The 19,815-nt window shown below is 41.4% G+C and overlaps 1 protein-coding gene across 22 annotated transcripts in view; it reads right to left on the minus strand.

Annotated features, from left to right (window-relative positions):
* The window catches only part of DOCK10 (dedicator of cytokinesis 10), a 201,776-nt gene that overhangs the window by 12,530 nt on the left and 169,431 nt on the right, over positions 1-19,815 (minus strand). For 13 of the 22 annotated variants that reach the window (XM_083742009.1, XM_083742008.1, XM_083742022.1 and 10 more), the window contains 16 exons: positions 19,646-19,767; positions 19,440-19,554; positions 18,505-18,571; positions 16,805-16,852; positions 15,984-16,085; positions 12,839-12,963; positions 12,439-12,551; positions 11,144-11,281; positions 8,604-8,786; positions 7,791-7,901; positions 7,206-7,421; positions 6,625-6,682; positions 6,205-6,303; positions 4,272-4,378; positions 2,475-2,597; positions 1,339-1,452 (listed from right to left, as the gene is read on the minus strand). In XM_083742009.1, coding sequence (XP_083598135.1) covers positions 1,339-1,452; positions 2,475-2,597; positions 4,272-4,378; positions 6,205-6,303; positions 6,625-6,682; positions 7,206-7,421; positions 7,791-7,901; positions 8,604-8,786; positions 11,144-11,281; positions 12,439-12,551; positions 12,839-12,963; positions 15,984-16,085; positions 16,805-16,852; positions 18,505-18,571; positions 19,440-19,554; positions 19,646-19,767 — 1,841 coding nt within the window. Of the gene's footprint in view, positions 1-1,338; positions 1,453-2,474; positions 2,598-4,271; positions 4,379-5,923; positions 6,304-6,624; positions 6,683-7,205; positions 7,422-7,790; positions 7,902-8,603; positions 8,787-11,143; positions 11,282-12,438; positions 12,552-12,838; positions 12,964-15,983; positions 16,086-16,804; positions 16,853-18,504; positions 18,572-19,439; positions 19,555-19,645; positions 19,768-19,815 lie in introns of all 22 variants that reach the window. The other 9 variants (XM_083742017.1, XM_083742015.1, XM_083742012.1 and 6 more) reach the window with 4 other exon arrangements.

Raw genomic sequence — 19,815 nt, forward strand, 5'->3', positions numbered from 1 at the left:
ATGTATGTAAACAGCAAAGAAACAGCTGTAATTTCAGAAAGCAGAACAAAAGAATTAGTTTTGCAAGATGCGACACGGCATATAAATGAGTGAAAGCAATGTCATTTCACCTCTCACATTGAATGCTAAAGCACTTGAAGTTAGGGTTAACTCATACAGGGAAGACAATGAGTAAGAAGAATTAAAGAAAAAGCATGCAAAAGAATAGACAACTTACCACAGCCTTGAATAAGACCAAGAGAAGAAAAGAGCAAATTTCTGCATTAAAACCTATTTAGCAGACAGAATGATTCAGATCAATCTGTTCTTTACACACCTCCTCTTTTCAATTGATTAGGGGGAATTGTTTGCCTGGAGAGGACTCTCTGAGAGAGCATGCTTAGTCCCCTCACCCAACTGGTGTATAGCAGAGGCAAGCATAAGCACACACTACACCAATACAAGCATGCAGAAAGAGCACATGCTCCAGGACTACTCTACAATGTACTGCAGAGAGCATCAGAGGCAAGCTAGAAAGCAAAGCCATAGAGTCTATGAGAAATACAACTAATGCAGGGATGTGGATCTCGGGCCACATAGGAATAAAAATACATCTTGATTGCTTAAAACTATTTTGCAGTTGTAGTAGGGATCCTTTTGGATAACATGACAAATGTCGAGTGGCAGGAGGAATCGCCAGAGGATAAATGTGGTATTTGTATCCCTTTTTCTCTGTTTCCCATTAGAAAGTGTTCATCTCTCTTTTATCTCCCAGTAAACAATTGAAATGATGAGACTGGCTATTGGGACGGTTGGTGCCACAAAAGTCAAAAGTGATAGACCTGTCGTAATTTTAGACTGCCTCCAAGGACTGTGAGGTATGTTATGGGATCTCAAATAGGTAAACCTGGTTAGTGATCAATCACTTCTGTGTCACCATTCACGGTGCTTCACTGCTGTCATGTTAATTGTCTTTGATCCCATGCATGTTTATTTGGAAGCTGAATAGGACTTACACCCCAAATAAGCATGCATAGGCTTGCATCTCGATGTGCAGGAAAACAGCCAATTTCTTGTGCAAGGCCCCATCAATATTGCTTATGCACTGCCTCAATTAAATATATATTTATATTAAAGACCTGACTTTTGCTCTAGAGATGGTAGCACCGGTTCACTCCATTCTTCAGCAAAGATTTCAGAATTTGATCCTTAATAGTAAGTCAGCTAGCATCAACCTTAATATCACCCCCTATCATCTTGTTTTCTTATTACACTTTCCTTAAGAAGAGCATGTCTGGAACTGTCTTTTAGAAATGTATATGGTATCTGTATGTTCGCAAACATGTTGGAGTCACTCACCTGCCCATAAAATGCTACCCGGTAGTACCGTCCAAATAAGCGCTTCTCAGAATTCACAACTTCTGCTACTTTCAGATAAGATCTATGGATGTCGTAGTACAACTCTGACAGTCTCTGGAGGTAGAAGAATGAATGAAATTAAAATAGGCTTTTTAAAAAGCGAAAGCACTGATCTTCAATGCAACTTTGCACTAAACTTGGGAGCTCCCTGGACCACTGATTTAAGAGGCTTTAGTCTAGCCACATTCACCATTACAAGCAAAGTGTGTAAGTCCTATGTCAATTATGGGAGTTAATCTTTTCCCACTTGCTCCTTCTGTATATACGCAAAACAAAAGCTGCATTTGAAAAAAAAAGTTTCACTTATTTTAATTGTAATTGTTACATGGACTTATTTTCTCTCTCTATGAATCACTTGTATTACAGAACTTCTCAAGAGGCTCCCCACACATGCTTGACTCAAGCACTGCCAATTTGGGCTTACTGTACAGGCAAGTATTTAAATGGAAGAGGGAAGGGAAAGGGAGAAAGTTGGGCGTATTATTTGTCTTAGTTGGAAAACTTTTAAATAAAATGTTTTTTTAAAAAATGTGCATATTTTGTACTGGGGTGCCAGGATTTCCCTTCACATATAGCTGACTGCATGGAAAGCCACTTCTCTATAGTGCAATGCCATAGCTGGAGGAAGCAAGCTGGACATGGATAACAGAATTACATAGGCAAGGCAAATTACTGGGTCTTTCTTATGCCATCAAACCCTCTGTCCTGGGTGAGCCAACAGGTGTGCAGAAAGCTTCTGGCACATTGGTTTTTGCTGTGTGCAGAATTGCAAAGAGACCAACAAGCTCAATTCACATTGAGATGGCCTCTCTGACGCCTGTGCCCTAGGTGGCTGCCTAGCTGTACTGATGATAGTACCAGCCTTAAGTGGAAAAACTGCAGCCTAGAAACTGTCCCCTGCATCACCCACCATTCCCTTTGTCACTGTGCATAGGCTATACACAAAGTCTTTAGCCACTAGAGGAGGAATAACATGGAAAAAAGAATGAAAAATGAAAGTATGTCCAACTATGCCATGGCATTTTCCAGGACTCTTCCCAGAGCAACTGTTAGATCTTATTTTCAGCTTTTCTTACCTTGAAGTCTCTCTGTTTTTCAAACACTGCAATGATTGGCTTGTTAACTTCAGCAATGAGCTCATATCTTTCAGATTTCCACAAAAAGTCAACACACAATTCCAACTGTGACACAAGGATGTTCTGTAATTGCACAAGTAAAAAGAATGTTAAATCTGTGTATTAACACTGTTGATATAGTTGAAGTCAAAGGCCTGGTTTAAGAAATTAGTGAAGCAAGTAACTGAAGCAAACATCTGAGGACATCTTTGCATCTTACATGCCAAGGCTGCTTGGCTTTGGTAGGTGTGTTAATAGGTGTTGCACCGCAATGTACATGCTCACATGCTGCCACTATCTTTCTTAAGCTGATAGCACAAGGTGACTTATGTGGGCCTGTGAATCACTGTATGCAATCTATGAGCACGTCTACTAAATGCAGGTAGTTTCAGCATAGTAAAAGCATCCAAGAAGCTGCCCTAACTTTAAGCAAAAGTGTGGTGACATAAGGAACATCAGACACAAACAAAAGACCATCCACATCTGCTAGATTATTTACATTGGTAGCAGATCAAGCACCTGAGGATAAAATCCAACAGACTTTTCTGAGACCCAGAAAGGCTACATGCATGATCAGCTATCAAACACATTGATATAACTAGCTCCAATTCTCCTGCTTTCAGATATATGGGGTGAAAGGATGCCTCTTCTTCCAAAACTGGACACACCCACCAATTTATTTCAGTGCATGCTTTCTGTGGGCAATAGACATTTCATTTTGGAGCATATAGCTTTTGCTCAAGGTATTGTTTTCTTTCATAGAAAGAGAGGGTCCCTCAACATATTGTTCAAAGTTCTGACAATCCCCAGCTTCTTAGAAGATTCCAGTTCCTTGATGGACGATCCAGATTTCTCTTCCCAGCTTCCCCCTGTGCTAGTAAACATTTCAATAAGACACTGGAAACAGGACTTTGGGTTTGGCAATGATAAGCCTACCCTCTATCGGGGATTTATCTATCAATTAGGATTTTGTCAGGATTTTGTCCCATGCAACCTCCATTGAAAGAAATGGGATGTTCTCACTCTTCCTGGTTATGCCTCAGAGAGCACTGTTGAAATTCTATTTCTGTAGATTGGTTTACTTCTGCTGCTAAATTTGAATTATGGATATGTAGTACTTGTGCTGTGATGATGGAGAACTGTTGTTGTTGTTTTTTACTGTGGCTTGTTTCATACAGCAACAAAAAGTAGTGTGCAAAAGTAAAATGTAGCTGCAATCCTATGTATGGTTTCATTGGTCTAGGTAAGTCCCACTGGTCATGTTCCCATGCCACAGTAAACCATGGTTTAGCACAACACATGTGCTGGAAGTAGCCTGAAGCTTACTCTTGTGCTTCACCCTCTCCTCTCCTTCCTGTGTGCTGAGAGGAAATCTTTGGAAGACTTTTCTTTCAATTTCCCTTAAACATGGTTGGTTATTGCATCTGAACCAGGGATCGTGGATTGCACTAACTATGGCTAGTTTAAACAAGTCAGCTTCATAACCCATATTTTGAAGCTGGTTGGTTTTGAAACTAATCAGAACTATTGACAAGCTAAAGTTGATAAGAAATTGACCACAAAAGCTTCTGTGGTTCTCCTCCTGGCTAGAAGGACAGGGAAGAGGTGAGTGTGCAGGCCTGAGGCTCACTCAGGCTTATCCCAGCTCATGCACGTCACACTAAACAATGATATAGCATGACATATGAACACAACCAGTGAGACTTATTTCTGAAAAAACATGCACGGGATCAGGGTGTAAACATTAGCACTGCTGACCTCATTATATGGTGTATCCTGCATTCCAGAGTCTTCCTTCATAGCTCCTTCTTCTTTAATATTTGGTGTAATGTTGAGGAAAGCAGGCCATCCCATAGAAAACAAGCCTTTTTAAAAAAACAAGAGAAAGAGCCCCATGAATCTATTTATATTACACTCTTAAAAAGAAGAGGATGCTACTATAAAGAATGCTTTAAAGAAATGCTGAGCAAAATGACTTTTTTCAGAGCCCATAGGGCGAGTAGAACAAATGGAGTGGGATAATTTTGTGACAGGTTATTTATAAATTCCATTCAGTTCATTAACGTTTTGGCAAGGGTGCAGAAAATTATTATTGGATGATTCTGGCAAATAATAATCTTATTCAAAAAGCATTATTGAGAACCCTCCCAAATAATTGTATTGCTAATATGGCAAGGCATTTTTTTATTTGGACCATTCATAAATAAACAATGCTCCTGGATTCTTTATGAATAAAAAAATGCTGACAGAATCATATGCTTTGTGTTTAGTCTGAAGTTATGAAAAGATGAATTACCTCCCCATCATCCTGCCCCCTTGCCAAGGTGGTTTAGGAAAAGAGGGTAGGGCAAGGTGGTGACAATGAATACTGCTGGCACAGAATCTAGCCTCTTTTGAACATGGCCTGAATCTTGGATTGGCCTGAAACCATTTTCAAAGATTTTGAGAGAACAAACTGTTGAAATTCACATTTGATCCACTCATTTCAAGACTCAGAACTATCACCATAATATTGTGAGTGGTCACATTTTCTCCCTTTCTCCCCAAAGTTGGCTTTTGATATTGATTTTGCCACTAAATATATTTTATTTTGCTTTTGGAAACAGAAAAAAAATAAAAATCACCAGAATGATGTTACATGGATTTTTTTGAACTCTAATGCAGGAAGAATGGATTTTCACTGGGAAGAGCTACCATGTTATTAGGGTCCTCCAAATTACCGGTAATTCATGTTATAGGAGTTTTTTTGTTCTATTAATTTCCTCAACTACGTGGCAACAGTCCAGTTCTAAGGCAACGGATGCATGCATCTTAGGACTGAGGGTTTTCCACCCAAGGGAGATGTAGATGTAGCTTGATTTACATGCCTTTTCTTTCTCCCATCCTTATTAGAAAGCAAGGCAAGGAAAATGCAACCTACAAGAGTAATGCAAAATGCAGTCCTAGCATAATCTGAACTGAGATAAACTAAGCAACCTACAACAAGCAGTGATCCCCACTTCCTTCTTGGATGCTACTAGATCAGGGATGGAGGGCCTCTGGCCCTCTAGGTGGCTCCCATTTGGCTGCAGTTGATGGGAACTGGAATCCAACAACATCTCCAAGGCCACGTGTCCTCCATCCATGTTCTAGATATTCCTTCTACCAGGACTAGAATCCTTGAAACCACTAGACTAAAGGTGGGACAAGAGGTAGCTGGAACTACTGGGGTACAGAGGTAGGTGGACCCCACTCCACATACATGGTCATTGGGCACAGGGTTGCTGTTGCCCATGGGAAGCTTGCAGAAGTGGCCATGCTGACTTATTCATGCCCTGGTGTGTGTTTGTGTGTGTTAGAGAGAGAGTGACCTTGGCAGGCAACCAAATTTCATTTTCTTGTTTATCTTGGTGGGTTTGCTAAGTGCATACCTTAATGTGGAAAGTCAATGACCTGAGAAGTTGTCTTGGAGTAATCCTTATAAGAATAATGTATACAGCATTGTAGTAAAAGACTTCTTCTAATTCAGTCTTCCAACCAATGACAGAAACAGAGAGAAGACCTGACACCTCCCAATGTCAAAGAATATAAATATGCATCATGATATTCCCTCCCTTTTCAGTTAATCTCTTCTTCTGTTGAATCTCTGCAATCGGTGTGGGTCAAATGTGGTTGTCTATGCCACATAAACAGACGTGGTTAGAACACTCACTTCCTCCAGTATGAGTTGTTAGTAAGACATTACTATCAGAGAGTTCAGCATCTTCCAGGAGCATACGAGAGGTACATATCTTTTCCATTTTCCAGTAACCTACGATAGTGTGAGATGTTATTAGCATTCTGCTATCTGTATGTGTTAATACATGCATACTTAATGATACACACTAAAGAAATGAGATACAAATGTCCCCCTTCCCAAAAGAGATTGAGTTAAGCTTCATTTTCACACCACATGCAAGGTTGTAACCATTGATTTTACTAGTTGTAGTATCTTACATGGGAAACATTTGAGAAGAGTCAAAGCTACTTAAAGGATAACTACAAAAGGACATGAATTTCATCAGATTGAAATAGGTGGTCACATTTTACTGTTTCCTGCATTGATGCTAGCCTTGGAATAAAGTTATCTTACCCTTTCTTTTCAGGTATTCGGCAATAAGGGCAGCTATATGGATATAGCACATAGCAGCCTGCAACAAGAAATTGTATGCAAGTGTTAATATTAAGCCGCACAGATTTTCTTTATCCTCATAAATGTCAGGCAAGTGTTTTGCAGAAAGGTAACCAAGCTTCACTTGACAGATTTATTATTGTGAATGTTTGTGCAAAACAAGAAACTGATGCTGAAGTCTTTACTTGAGCTAAGCTCCAGTTACCAAGAGATTTGCCTAAAAAGGCTAAGGGTATGGCTAAATGAGAGCATCAGGATTTCACCCATAAAAACAACTATCTGGGTCATGTGCTTGCAAGAGCTTAGAAAATAAAGGAGTCTAAAATAATATGAACTCTGAATCAGGTTTCTTTTGGGGTGGGGAAGGATGCACAATAATAGTCAATAAAGTGCTTGCATTTTAACAAAATAATTGTTAGCAAATGTCAACGGGTGATAATACATGCTCTGCTCCAGCCAGATGTATTTAAGTCAGACTCATATAGAGTGCTCCTCCCAATCCCTTTTGGATACAAAATCAATCGTTAGTATTTGCAAGTTACCTCTGATAAGTCACCATTTCTAGCATGGATCTTGGCCATGCTTTCTAGCCAAGTCCTACGCAATTCAGGCGTGCTGGCGTATGAATTTGCCAAACTGTACTGCAAATCCACTAGCATCTCGGGGTCCTTCTCATGTTCCTTCATTTGAGCTGTAGCCATCAAAACCGTCCTTATGCGTTTGGTCAAGTCTTTCACTTCTGCTGGGAAGTTACTGTTCTTTGGGGAGGAGAAGCAACAGAGGTGTACTTTTAAGCTTACAGAATTTACGTTTCCATGTTAAATCACATACTTTTGGCATAGATGACATAGTGGACCATACACACAACCACAGGATCCTGTGCTTGCTGGCTCCTGCTCCCACACAGTTACTGACATCTTTGCATGCCACTCCTTTTTTGTGCATCATCTTTTTTCGTATAGGATTTGTCATGCAATTCAAAAACCTTGACCATGTGCAAAGTGGTAACTGCACATCTAGCCACAGACTAAGCAGGTGAGATATGCAGGACTTCCCAGAGGTCATAGGAGTTAACCAAAAGATACTGGGTCAGGATGGATGTGTAAGTAATACCAGTCATTTCTTACTTTCATTTGCTTGTCTCCGTTAGCGAAGTTATTTGTAATCGCCAGTGAATGCTGAAACCGGGAGCCTCCAATTCCTGCATCTGCAATCAACTGGCTTACAGCTTTGATGAGCTAAAAAAACATTAAAAGAAGGTGTTAGCATAAGTAAATCAAGCTAGCAAGTGGTTATTCCTTAGACGAACTACTAGTACAACTTAATAGGCTGGAAAAGGGCTGTAGTTTAGGGGCAGAACATCTGCTTTGCATGCAGAAGGTCCCAAGTTCAACCGTCAATTTCTCCAGGAAGGGCTGGGAATGTCCTGTGTCTGAAATCCTGGAGAGCCTCTGCCAGCCAGTGTGGACAATACTGAGCTAGATGGCTCAAGGGTCTGACCTAGTACAAAGAGGATCCTATGTTGACTGAGTTACAACATGGACAAAAGTCCAAGTACTTGTCTGGGTCTCCATGTATATGCTCAACTAACAGCTCAAATGATGGCAGTGCCCCATGCCACATTTAAGAATTATAATCAGAGATTATAAGTGTGTCTCAAGAAGATTTCTACGCTGTGGACTGCATTTCCAGAATTAAACCTGCACCTTTCCAACCAGAAACTTTCCTTTAGTTTAAAAAGAAAATTTGGGGTTTTTGGGATTTTGCCAAGGTACAGCAGTGCTGGAAGAACAGAAGTGCTTGGGAACTCTATGTGATCTGCACACAGACACTGCTCATCTCTGGACTGAGTAGAGGCAAAACTAAAACAATGCCTTCACCAGGAAATTCAAAACGTAATCTGTGTGGGATGCTTATTCATCACCATAGTGTTTACTTACCTGCAAATGGGACCTGACTATTGACTTCTGCTTATTAAATTCAAAGTTCTTTCTCATGAAGAAATACAGCAGAGCAGAGGCTTCCATCTGTGTCGACCGTGACCTGTGATTGCAGCACTTAAGAATTTCATAGCAGAATGAGCCACATAAGTCAGCCTGCCCTTGGAAGAATGCTGAAGGGAACTATGGAGACAAAGATACACCTTTGCTACAACATAAGAGATTTCTTATAACACAAATGCAGCATCTGTCAGTGCTGGAAGGCAATCAAAGACCTCATGCCACTTATAAACTGCCTACAGTTGAGAAGGAGCTAGTCGTGACCCACAAAAAACACCAACAAGAGTATCTGCATGGGCCACCATGATCTTCAAAGATCATTGCTCAAGGTCATTCTGATTCACCCAGGTGTACATGTCCCAGGGATGCAGCACAAATATTGCTGCAAATGTGGCTATCTGACACCTAGCTCAATGGTTGCAAGTGAGCACGAGGCAGGAGAAACACTCAAGAGAGCAACATGTTGTATGGTTGCTGTGTTTAGTGAAACAGACCTCTCCCTCACTAGAAGTCTTCAAGCAGAGACTATAGACAGTCATCTCTAGGGGATGTTCTAGCTCTGAATTTCTGCAGTGTGTAGGTAGAAGGTTGGATTGGATTGCAGTAGGAGTTGGCTAAATAGAGGTGCCTCCATGAACTCACCTTCACCGGCATCACTGCAGATTACTGGGAGGAGTGAGGCAGCAGCAGGGTTGGTGTGATGCAGCTGTAGCATTGGAGCTAAATGGATGCCTCCACTTGCACCGACTCCCAGTTCATTGCAGTGATGCTGGTGATGGAAGGTCATGTAAGGGCTGCTGTCCCACCCTTCAACTCTATCATTGATTGTGGACTCCTGGAAACCATAGAGCTCCCCCTTTCTGTTTAGACAAGCAGAACAACCATAACCTCAATAACTTCTAAAAACATCATAAGAACTGGTTGAAGTAGCTTTAAGTCCCAATTTGCTTTTGCTTCTGATGGGATTTTTTCTCCTCTTTCATTTTGATTGGATGCATCCAATATAAAATCTAAATAAATATAGTATCCAATTAATGATATGAATAAATGAACTGAGATTTCTCTGAGTAACAACATGATTGGCTGAGCAGACTACGGAGAATAAGTAACATTATTCCCTGCATGCCACCTGTTGAGATGAGATTACTAAAGGAAAATGGAATGGACGGAGCAGGAAGAGAGCAACGTTACCATGTCAAGATGGAGCTAACCCCCATAGATATTTCAAGGAAGCATCCAAATCCATTCACTCCAGACAATAGAGTGGGTGGCTCAGATGGCTGGAGAAAGGCCATAGCTCAGTGGCAGAGAGAACATGCTTTGCATGAAGAAGGTCCCACATTCAGTCCCTGGGTTCTCCAGGTAGGGCTTGGAAAGACTCCGGACTAATGGTCTGACGCAGTGTAAGGCAGCTTCCTATGCATCTGTACGTCTCCACTCTCCCACTATTAAACAGGCTCCTGACAGTCTGCCACGTAATTGAAAGCTGTTCCTGCTGGGTTTGTCTAATGTTTCCCTTGGCCCTAGAAATATGCCACTGGCGGTGTTACAATATCACACATTGCAAAAGAAAAGCATTCTCCTCGCATTCTGTTTCGAGTACTTCACCGTAGGGTTCCGTTCAAGGAAGGGCTTGTCTTTATCTGGCAAAAAATGTGGCTTTTGAAAATTTGCCGTATTAAGCAATGACTGAAGATGGTTGGGGGGGGGGAAGCTGTGGATGGAATGGGCAATGAGGAAGGGAAGGCCAGTTCAGCTCCATGCTGCAGATGTATGAGTAGGACTGCAAAAGCTTCCCACTGGCATCTACCTGGTTGGCAACTGTGAGAACAGAGGGTTGGACTAGAAGAGCCTTTGGTCTGATCCTGCAGGTCTGTTCTTACGTGCGTATGTTCAGTGGTCCATGAACAAACACAAGGAGTTCTGCTGAAGAACTAGATTTTTCTTTTTAAAATGATCCTGGACTTTATCTCCCAAATAATTATTTATGAACTCTGATGTTGAATGTTGCCTGGGTATCAAATATCTACTGATTGATGCTAAAGCTCAATTTAATTCCATATTTGATTTTAATATTTGTTATAAGAAAGGATGTGACTGTTAACAAGCAATGGGCTGCCATTTTAATATTTGGCTGTATTTGATCTTCAATATCGATCTATGATCAAATATTACAGCTGACATGCAATGCCTTTGTTGGAACTCTGGCATTTGATAGCTAGCATCTGCTTTTTTTTTTTTTTTAAAGCAACCAACAGACTGATAACATGCCTATAGCAATCAATGTCTGAGGTAAAATAGGTAAAATTTTGAATCTAAAATACAAATTTCTATGAGAAATTATCTGAAATTGCATTTCGGTACTGATTTGCAGGATGCAGCTTGATCACCAGTTATGCGGCAGACATTATTTCAATGCTGGTTTAAACAACAAATGAGCATTTCATATTGCAGGTGACCCAAGTGTAGTAGGGACGTACCTTACTCACAAACAATCTAAGAGCAGCAAAGACGTGCTTGAGGGCTGCTGCAGAGTGATTGATTTGCAGAAACAGCAGGAAGGTATCAAAGACTTTCTTCATCAGTGTGTTCTGGCAATCTGATTGTTGCAGCTGTCTCTGAAAAATGAGCCAACAAACATCTTTCAGTCTTTCAAAAGCTAAACTGCCTGGCTTTCTCTGCATCTGTTTCTCCTGCCCAAATGGGCAAGGCCTGCTTTAACAGAATTAGCAACACAATGTCAAGTCAGCTGCTTCAGTACCACCTCCCAAAGTATCTCAAATAATATCTTCTCCCTTAAAATAATTCTGCCTCCCCCCACTTGCTGCCCCTTAGGCCAGGAAGTTCCAGGACACTTACATGATGTTCCTCCTCCTCCTCCTCCTCCTCCTCCTCCTTTCATCACCAAGAATGGTGGGGCTGCACTGTTCACCTGACCTCCCTTTGGCCAGGTTGTTGCAGCATACCAAGAAGGAAAGGTAGAAAGGTGAGATGGCAGTGCAGTGCAAATGCACTGGCAGAGCCAATCAGACACTCCTGTTGACATGTTTGCACAGTGTGGACCTCACTGTTTTCTTGTCTTTACCTCTCTCCATCCAGAAAAACCTCAGCAACCCAGCCTAAGGGAGATCCATTGAATAGTACCTCACACCACTATTGTTTGGCACAATGCCACAATCTACTGAAACTTTAGTTTAGGACTATGTTTTACTGTTATAACACATGCCTTGCATGCAAAAGCTCAAAGGAAAAAAGAGAGAGAGTAAATATACATTTTTAACCTTTGCAGAACTTTCTGATATTATATGATATGCCTGCTAACCTGCGTACATTTCCTAGATCTGCATAACTATTGTGAATTGCAGAGGAAAAAACAACACCCTCAGATTCTAGGGTACATCAACAGTAAATGTAGCCATGCACATTTTTCTGTCTGAAAGGTGAATTCCTTACATCTCTGCAAATGCCTATCACAGAAAGATATGAATGTCTATGCAACTGTATATAAGAAACAGGGCACAGTAGAGAGTAGGAAATAAGAAGTCTTGGTAGAGGGTTAAAAGCCTATTATAATAATACATAATGCAAGGTGCATTGGGCCTAGCACATTCCACTTACTTTTCCAAGCATGATTCGTAGATTTTGCCCAGATACGATACCTTTGGGTCATGTCTTTCTCCAAAAAATTAAACTGTGCAACTATAATAGGTTGGCATAAATAATAGAACGCTGTGATTTTCATGTAAAGCATGATTTTGTCATATGGAAATCATACCTGATGATGTTGAGTGAACAGACATAATAAGTCAAGAATAGTAAGGCAAACTTCCGTGGCAATGTTGGCTTCGGTATCTACGTAGCTCACAATATCTGTTTCATTGGAACCACCTACAACAAAACAAATGTCATGGGAAAATGTATTTGAGGACAACAAGCACAGAACAATTCACTAATGGCAAGTGCCAACAGTGAAGGGGAGGTCATTTTAACAGAATCTGTGTAAAACACTAGACTTTCTATCACAGTTTTTCCCCAGCTAAATTGCTAAAGATATAAGCTTGAATGAGCTGTTTTAATGGATGCTCTGGAATAAGACTCATAAAGACTCATTACCCACACGGCAGCAGCTGATATTAGAGCAAAATTCAACATACACCTAGGTCTTTTGTGCTTACTTGCAATGGTGCTGTCTATCATCTGCAGGAGTTTAGGGTTGCAGAAGGCATTCTTGCCACGTATTATTGGTAAAGTTTGAGATCTGTGGTGCTTGTGGACGTCACCGCTGGAGGCAGAATGTATCCTGCAAAATGAGAAGTTAGAGGGTCTTGCTTAAATGTTACATACCATGTCCCAAAAAATCTTCATTTGCTTCAATAGCCTATAGAGTAAGATGCCAGTTTCTATTCGACATATTCCGTTTTCTCCCAGTATGAATGTTTTGAAGCAAGGAGGAGTAATGGACAGCAAAGTGGGATGTAAAGCTCACTAGAAAGATTACTTAGCTGAAATTTTGTACACATGTGTTAAGCATAGCTGTCAACTTACAGATTTGAAAATAAGGGACCAGCAGCCAAAATAAGGGATCTGCAGCCTCACCTGTTCCAGGCACTCCAGACTTCCTGTCCTCCTGCAGTCTGGTCAAACTCATGCTGGTAGCTTTGAGAACACTGTCCAACCAACTTTGTAACCAGAGGTTCAACTGAATAGAATCTGAATCACATGCACCACAAGGCCTATGGCTCCCCGGCCTGGCTTTGCACTGCAAAGTTTGCAGCAGCACGTGCAACAAAATGGCATCCAGCATTCAAAAACCCCCTCAGCTTGCATTAACTAGCCACACACAAGGCATGCAAGCTCCACCCCCCAATCGTTCTTAGACTCCTTACTGGGTGAGCAACGCAGCCAAGCAACACAGTTGGAGCCTCCCTCCTCCCTGGCCGGCAGGGAGGGAGGGAGAGAAGCTGCTTCCTTTGAAATTTAAGGGACATCATTTAAGGGACATTTAAGGGACATCCATCAATAAGGGACAGCAGTGGGACATGGCACTGGAATAAGGGACTGTCCCTTCAAATAAGGGACACTTGACAGCTATGGTGTTAAGTAACTTTAGGGACTTGGGTAAACTGGCAGTTGTCTCCTCATGCTTTGCTGCAGCAATGACAGAAAGGGTTCAGGATTGGAAAACTGAATCTTGAGTCACAGACTCTGCATTTTTGTGCACAATCTTTAATGGTGTTTTATGTCTTATAGCTATACACTGCCCTGATATATATTGTATAGCAATAAAATATATTTAATGGGTTGTATATTTAGCTAAATTAATACCTCTCCTTAAAAAGGCAGAAACAAGTATAAAGCATATGTGGTATTAATATGGCTATACTTATTTTTTTTCTTTTTAAAGCAGATGATTATTGGAGGGCTACAAACCCCTCCCCCCCATCATGGCATCACAACAGGGCACCAACAGAAGGAAAATATGGGAGGGGGATGTTGATAAGCCACAAAAAACCCCAATAACTTCTCAGGGGTACGTTGGATGTAGCCCATGTATCCATTCCTGCTATTATAGGTCCTGCAGATAAGCATATCTTTCTTTTATCAGAGGTGTAGGCTGGGGCTTCGGGACGTGGGTGGCGCTGTGGGTAAAAGCTTCAGCGCCTAGGGCTTGCCGATGAAAAGGTCGGTGGTTCGAATCCCCACGGCGGGGTGCGCTCCCGTTGCTCGGTCCCAGCGCCTGCCAACCTAGCAGTTCGAAAGCACCCCCGGGTGCAAGTAGATAAATAGGGACCGCTTACTGGTGGGAAGGTAAATGGCGTTTCCGTGTGCTGTGCTGGCTCGCCAGATGCAGCTTTGTCACGCTGGCCACGTGACCCGGAAGTGTCTGCGGACAGCGCTGGCCCTCGGCCTCTTAAGTGAGATGGGCGCACAACCCTAGAGTCTGTCAAGACTGGCCCGTACGGACAGGGGTACCTTTACCTTTACCTTTTAGGCTGGGGCTTCAGCAGCAGAACAGATTTCTTAACAGCAGAACTTCCAATTAATAAAGCTCTCAAAAACAATCAGAAGGAGCACTGGCAATTATCAAGATTCTCTTAAGGTACAGCCTTCTAAGTCTTGTTAAGTTAAAGGCACAATGGCAAGAAAAAGACCAAGTGATTGCTTTGGTGAGATTAGAGTGAAGCAGTGGGTTAAGAATTTGCTGCAGTACTCCTCATTGCTAGGCCTTTGTTTTGTCGAGGCGTCAGGGTCGTTTTCCTGTAAACATGCCGCAATACAATGGCCCAGTGAAAGGATTCATTCAGATCTGTAAAGTGAGATCAGGGCTTATTCTGGAGCGAGAAGCAAAGGAATGCATCATTCCCCCTCATGCTTCATTTGGTCCAGCCACTCGCCATGACACAAGGCTATTATACTGGCAACTGTTGAGTTTCAGTTAGCTGTGCATGAACAAAGTGGCTCTCAAAGAACCATGGGATAAAAATATAAATGTGTCTTAAAGCCGACAAGCAGAGCAGATTCAAAACGTTCAGCCCTTAACAGTAAGATTCATCTCACTGTCTTCAACAAACCAAATAACAGCACAACAGGGATTATAATCACAATACCTAAGGATTCCTAAAGTCAAAAAACCAAAAGTGAACTGGATGGGAACCCATCAACATTTCCATCTTTTACTTTAAAGTAGCAACAGGAGGCTCTGAACTTTTTGCAACACTGGTGTTGGAGAAGGAGGATTTCCCCTCTTGATTAATTTATGTTTGCTCAGAAGTAAGCCCCATTGAATTCAATGGGGCTTATATATCTGTAAATGAGATTAACTACTCTAAGTCACACATCTATCTAAAAGTACTAAAACTCAACAACGGGAGGTGGTGGAAGCTACAGGTTCTGTTAATTACAGCTTGTAGAAACAAATCTGGAGCACTTTGCTTTTAAGTAAAAAATGAAAATATTGGGGAGATGTAACCATGTATAGCTCAGCCCTTAGATTCACTGCACACTGGCTGCTTTGCATGTGGTAGGTCTACATGCGGATCACAAGACAGAGCTGTCATGTCCAAGGAGCTGTAAGCTCAAAGCAGCCTATTTCACAGCACTGAGGTGACCCAGATGCAAAACTGGCTGGATCTATTAGCGCATGGGATGAACTGGATACAAGCTAAACATTACAAAAATATTGTGGTCATGTGGCTTGTTAGATTGAAGTAATTGCATGAGAAAAATATAGAGAAAAAGAAGAGGAGCATGGGATAGGTTACTGTTGATTCCTTTTAGCTTGGAATGAAGTTAAAAGCTCAGTAGCAAAATGTATCTTACCACTGGGGCAGAAGTCCAGAGGTCTGGCAGGATGAGTTAGAGCCTTTCAGGGTTCCATTATTCTGTGTTGTTTGAGCAACCTTAAAAGCAGCAGCAATTTTCCTAATAATAATAATAATAATAATAATAATAATAATAATAATATTGTTGTAAGCTGTAATCCTTAATATGCTTTTATGAAGTCAGCCTTATTGAACGCAACAGGACTTATTTCTGAGAAAACATGCATTGAGTTGCCCCTTTTCATATGAAAAACACAATAGGCGAAAGGTAATAAAATAGTTTGTTTTCATTTTATAACTGCTGGAAATGTAGCAGACAGAGCAGCTCATTGTTGCTGCTGGAAATGAAAAACAAACCATCATGATATTGCCAAGGAAAAGTGCGTGCCTGATCCTTGGCAGCTGCAAAAATAGCCTCATACTTCAGAAATAGTGGCCAAAAAATGAAGAGGCAAGAAGGTATTGGATTGCAAACACTGCAAAGTATTATTGATCCCTTTTATACTACCTGTCATAGGAAAAGTTTAAAGCAACATGCAGCTGCTAATGCCATCAAATTAGAAATTTTGTACACAGAGACGAACCTTCTTTAAGTTTTTTCATGTACCTAATTACTTATCTTCTTGGTGGTAGCAAGGGAAGCAGCATTACTTGGAATCCTACCAGCTTGAGTGGATTGGAGCTCAGCTTTCTGAGAAAAAAGCCAGTCTGGATTGAACTTGTACATACTGATATTTGGGTCATTCATTTACATGCCAGCTTCAAAGTGTGTTTGAAATTTCATCTTGCCATATGTTATATAACTAAAGCACAACTTACCTCACTATGTTTCGTTTCCCAAGATATCTGAAATTTTGGAAGCAAACCCTGAAAGAAAGAAAAAGTAAGACTCTGATAGTTTTTGTTTGATAGTACATGGATGGTCAGGCACTCACCTGAGCATAAAGTCGAAAGTTTGATCAGCAACAGGGCATGCACACCCTCCTCTTTGCAAGTGTCTATCTCCTAAGTCTCCAACCTTCTTCATACTGTTCAGAGAAGGTCTTGTAGGGGTGAGGAACCTTGGTTTAACAGGGTCCCCAATTGCACAAACAGTTCTACTCATGTTCAAGTGAGTGCAAGGAGAAGCCCAGGCTTTGCCTCTGGAATATGGTAAAGGTCAGGAACTGAGTGGGGTGCGCCAGGTGCATTGGGAGAGGGGGTTGTGTGCATGCCCTCCCCACACACTTTCAGCATTTGCATGTTCAGGTGAGTGCCTGAACACATCTTATATAACAATGTGCATACACATGCTTAACATTGAACCATTTTTTTCTCTTGCCATGAGTATGGCACTGCAGCAAGACCAAACTTGCATAACCATATCTAGCTTTACAAGACTTACAAACTACCTTTCAGCTCAGGTTTTCCATGCCTTTGGAAGCAGACAGGCCAGGAAAAGGGAAGCATTGGGAGTCAGGATTCACATCCAATTCTGAGCAGAAGTCATTGGACTACAACTCCCATCATCCCGTATCATTGGCCAAACTGAATGGGCTGATGGGAGTTTGAGTTCAACAACATCTGGAGGGCCAAAGTTCTTCATCTCTGCTCTAGAGGTTAAACTAGTTTGGCTCTTTTGACAGGGCTGAGGATTCCTGAACAAGACAGAACTGACAGTGTAATAATTTCTCTATCATTTCTGTGGTAGTTTTATAAAGAAGTGGGCACCTTCTGTGCCAACCTTTAAACTTTTCTATTCCACCAGGCCTATGCAGGCAATTAAGAACACACCCTTCCACAATGATTAATTGATGTCTGCTTTTGATGGTTTTATTGTATGGTCTTATGCTTCCATTGCTGGAAACTGCTTTGATATTTTTAAAATGATACAGGGGTATACAAATATTTCCATAAATTAATAACTGAGCACATCCACATCTTTCACCTTCAGGTAGCTGGCTCTGCATATAGCAAACTATAGGTATCACATGCATAGTGCTGAGGACAGCAGACTCCTAGGCTTGTCTACTCAGAAGTAAATTGAATGGGACTCACTTTGAGGAATGCATGCATAGGATCATCACCTACGAGGTATTAGGAGATTCTGAGCCCTTTCATGGCATGTGATCTATAGTGAGGCTGACATAGGGAGCAAATAATTTTCATTTGTTTCACAACAGAAAGAAGAGGAAGGAATTTGTCCTATGATGGGTCAGGAATGCATATGATGAAAACATTTTCTGTTCTCTATATATGGAAGACCATAACACACCATGATTTAGGCACAGATGTTATTAGAAGAGGTTCAAGATTCACAGGTTTTCTAGGTATATGGGTGGGGAAAGGGAACAATATTTCAAAAGGCCAGCAAAGATTGGAAATAATTGGCCTTTAACAGTTCAAAAACAACTCATATGTGGGTTTGAGGCTTAGAATTGTCAAAATGTCAGTAAAACCCAGTATTTACACCTTGCTTCATTCTATTTGACTCACTGCCAATGACAGCCTTAGAAGGACAAACCTCAGAGTGAGCTTACTCTAAAATGCTGAAAAAGTCTGTTATCTCTGTGAATGGGGCTCTCTGCCAGTAGGAGATCAATGTATCTGGAAAGAGACATCAAAAATATAAATCTATAATTTGCCCGCAGTTAAAGAGCTGACTCAAAGCATTAAGAACATAAGAAGAACCGTGCTGGATCAGAGCACAGGCCCAGCTAGTCCAGGAGCCTGTTCCCATGGTGGCCAACTAGATGCCTATAGCAAGTCTGTAAACAAGAGCATAGGAACATAGGAAGCTGCCTTATACCAAGTCAGATCATTGGTCCCTCTAGCTCAGTATCGTCTACACTGATTGGCAGTGGGTCTCCAGGGTTTCAGATAGGAGTCTCCCCCTGCCTAGCTGGAGATGCTGGGAATTAAATCTGAGATCCTCTGCATGCAAAGCAGATGATGCACCATTGAGCTACAGCTCCTTCCAAAGGCCAGTTGGTACACTACCATTCTCACAGCCTTGTGAGGTAAGCCCAGAGGGAGGAGCTATGTAGGATACAAATGAAGCTGAGGACATGAATGCAGCAGAATGCTTCCCACTTGTCAGTCCTAGTATTCAGTCCTGGTATTCAGAGGCATATTGCTCCAGCTCTGGAGGCTGAACATTGTCTTCATGGCAGGTAGCCATGACAGCTTTATGCTTCATATATCTATCTAATTCCCCTTTTAAGCCATCTATGTTGGTCACTGCTACATTGTGTGGGAATGAATTCCATGGTTTAACTATGCGCTGTGTGAAGAAATAATTTCTTCTTCCTATGCAATATTCAGGTTTATTTGAAGTAGGGGATACCTGACTCTATCCACTTTTCCCCACACCATGTGTAATCTTATACACTGCTATCATGTCCCCTTTTATTTACTTTCCCAAATGAAGCTTGAAACATTTTTTGTGAGTGCTTGCACTCTATGGTTTCCTCACCTTCCGAAATTGTTTTCATAATGTGAAGGAAACACATCAGGAGACTTCTCGTTTCAGCCTGATCTAGTTTGTCAAACCGAAGAGCTGACCCAATTAGGGATAATGGCCTCACAATCTGTTAGGAGTGAAATACAAAGGATCTTTGTAGTGACTTGGAGGCCTTCAGATTCTTAAAATGGTTTCCAACCATTCACACGCATGCATACCTTTTCACAGGTTTCTGTTGCCTCACTGTTCTTTTCGTTGGTGCTTGGGTTAGAGTCGAGACTTGCTAAGGAGCCTCTGGAGTCAGCATGGTTTGCTGCAGAAATAGCTACTGATGAAAAAGCTGGAAACAAAACCCACAACGAACATGCTAAAATGATGTTTATGGACA

Source organism: Podarcis gaigeae (genome assembly GCF_964106915.1).
Source record: "Podarcis gaigeae genome assembly, chromosome: 5".
NCBI lineage: Eukaryota > Metazoa > Chordata > Lepidosauria > Squamata > Lacertidae > Podarcis > Podarcis gaigeae.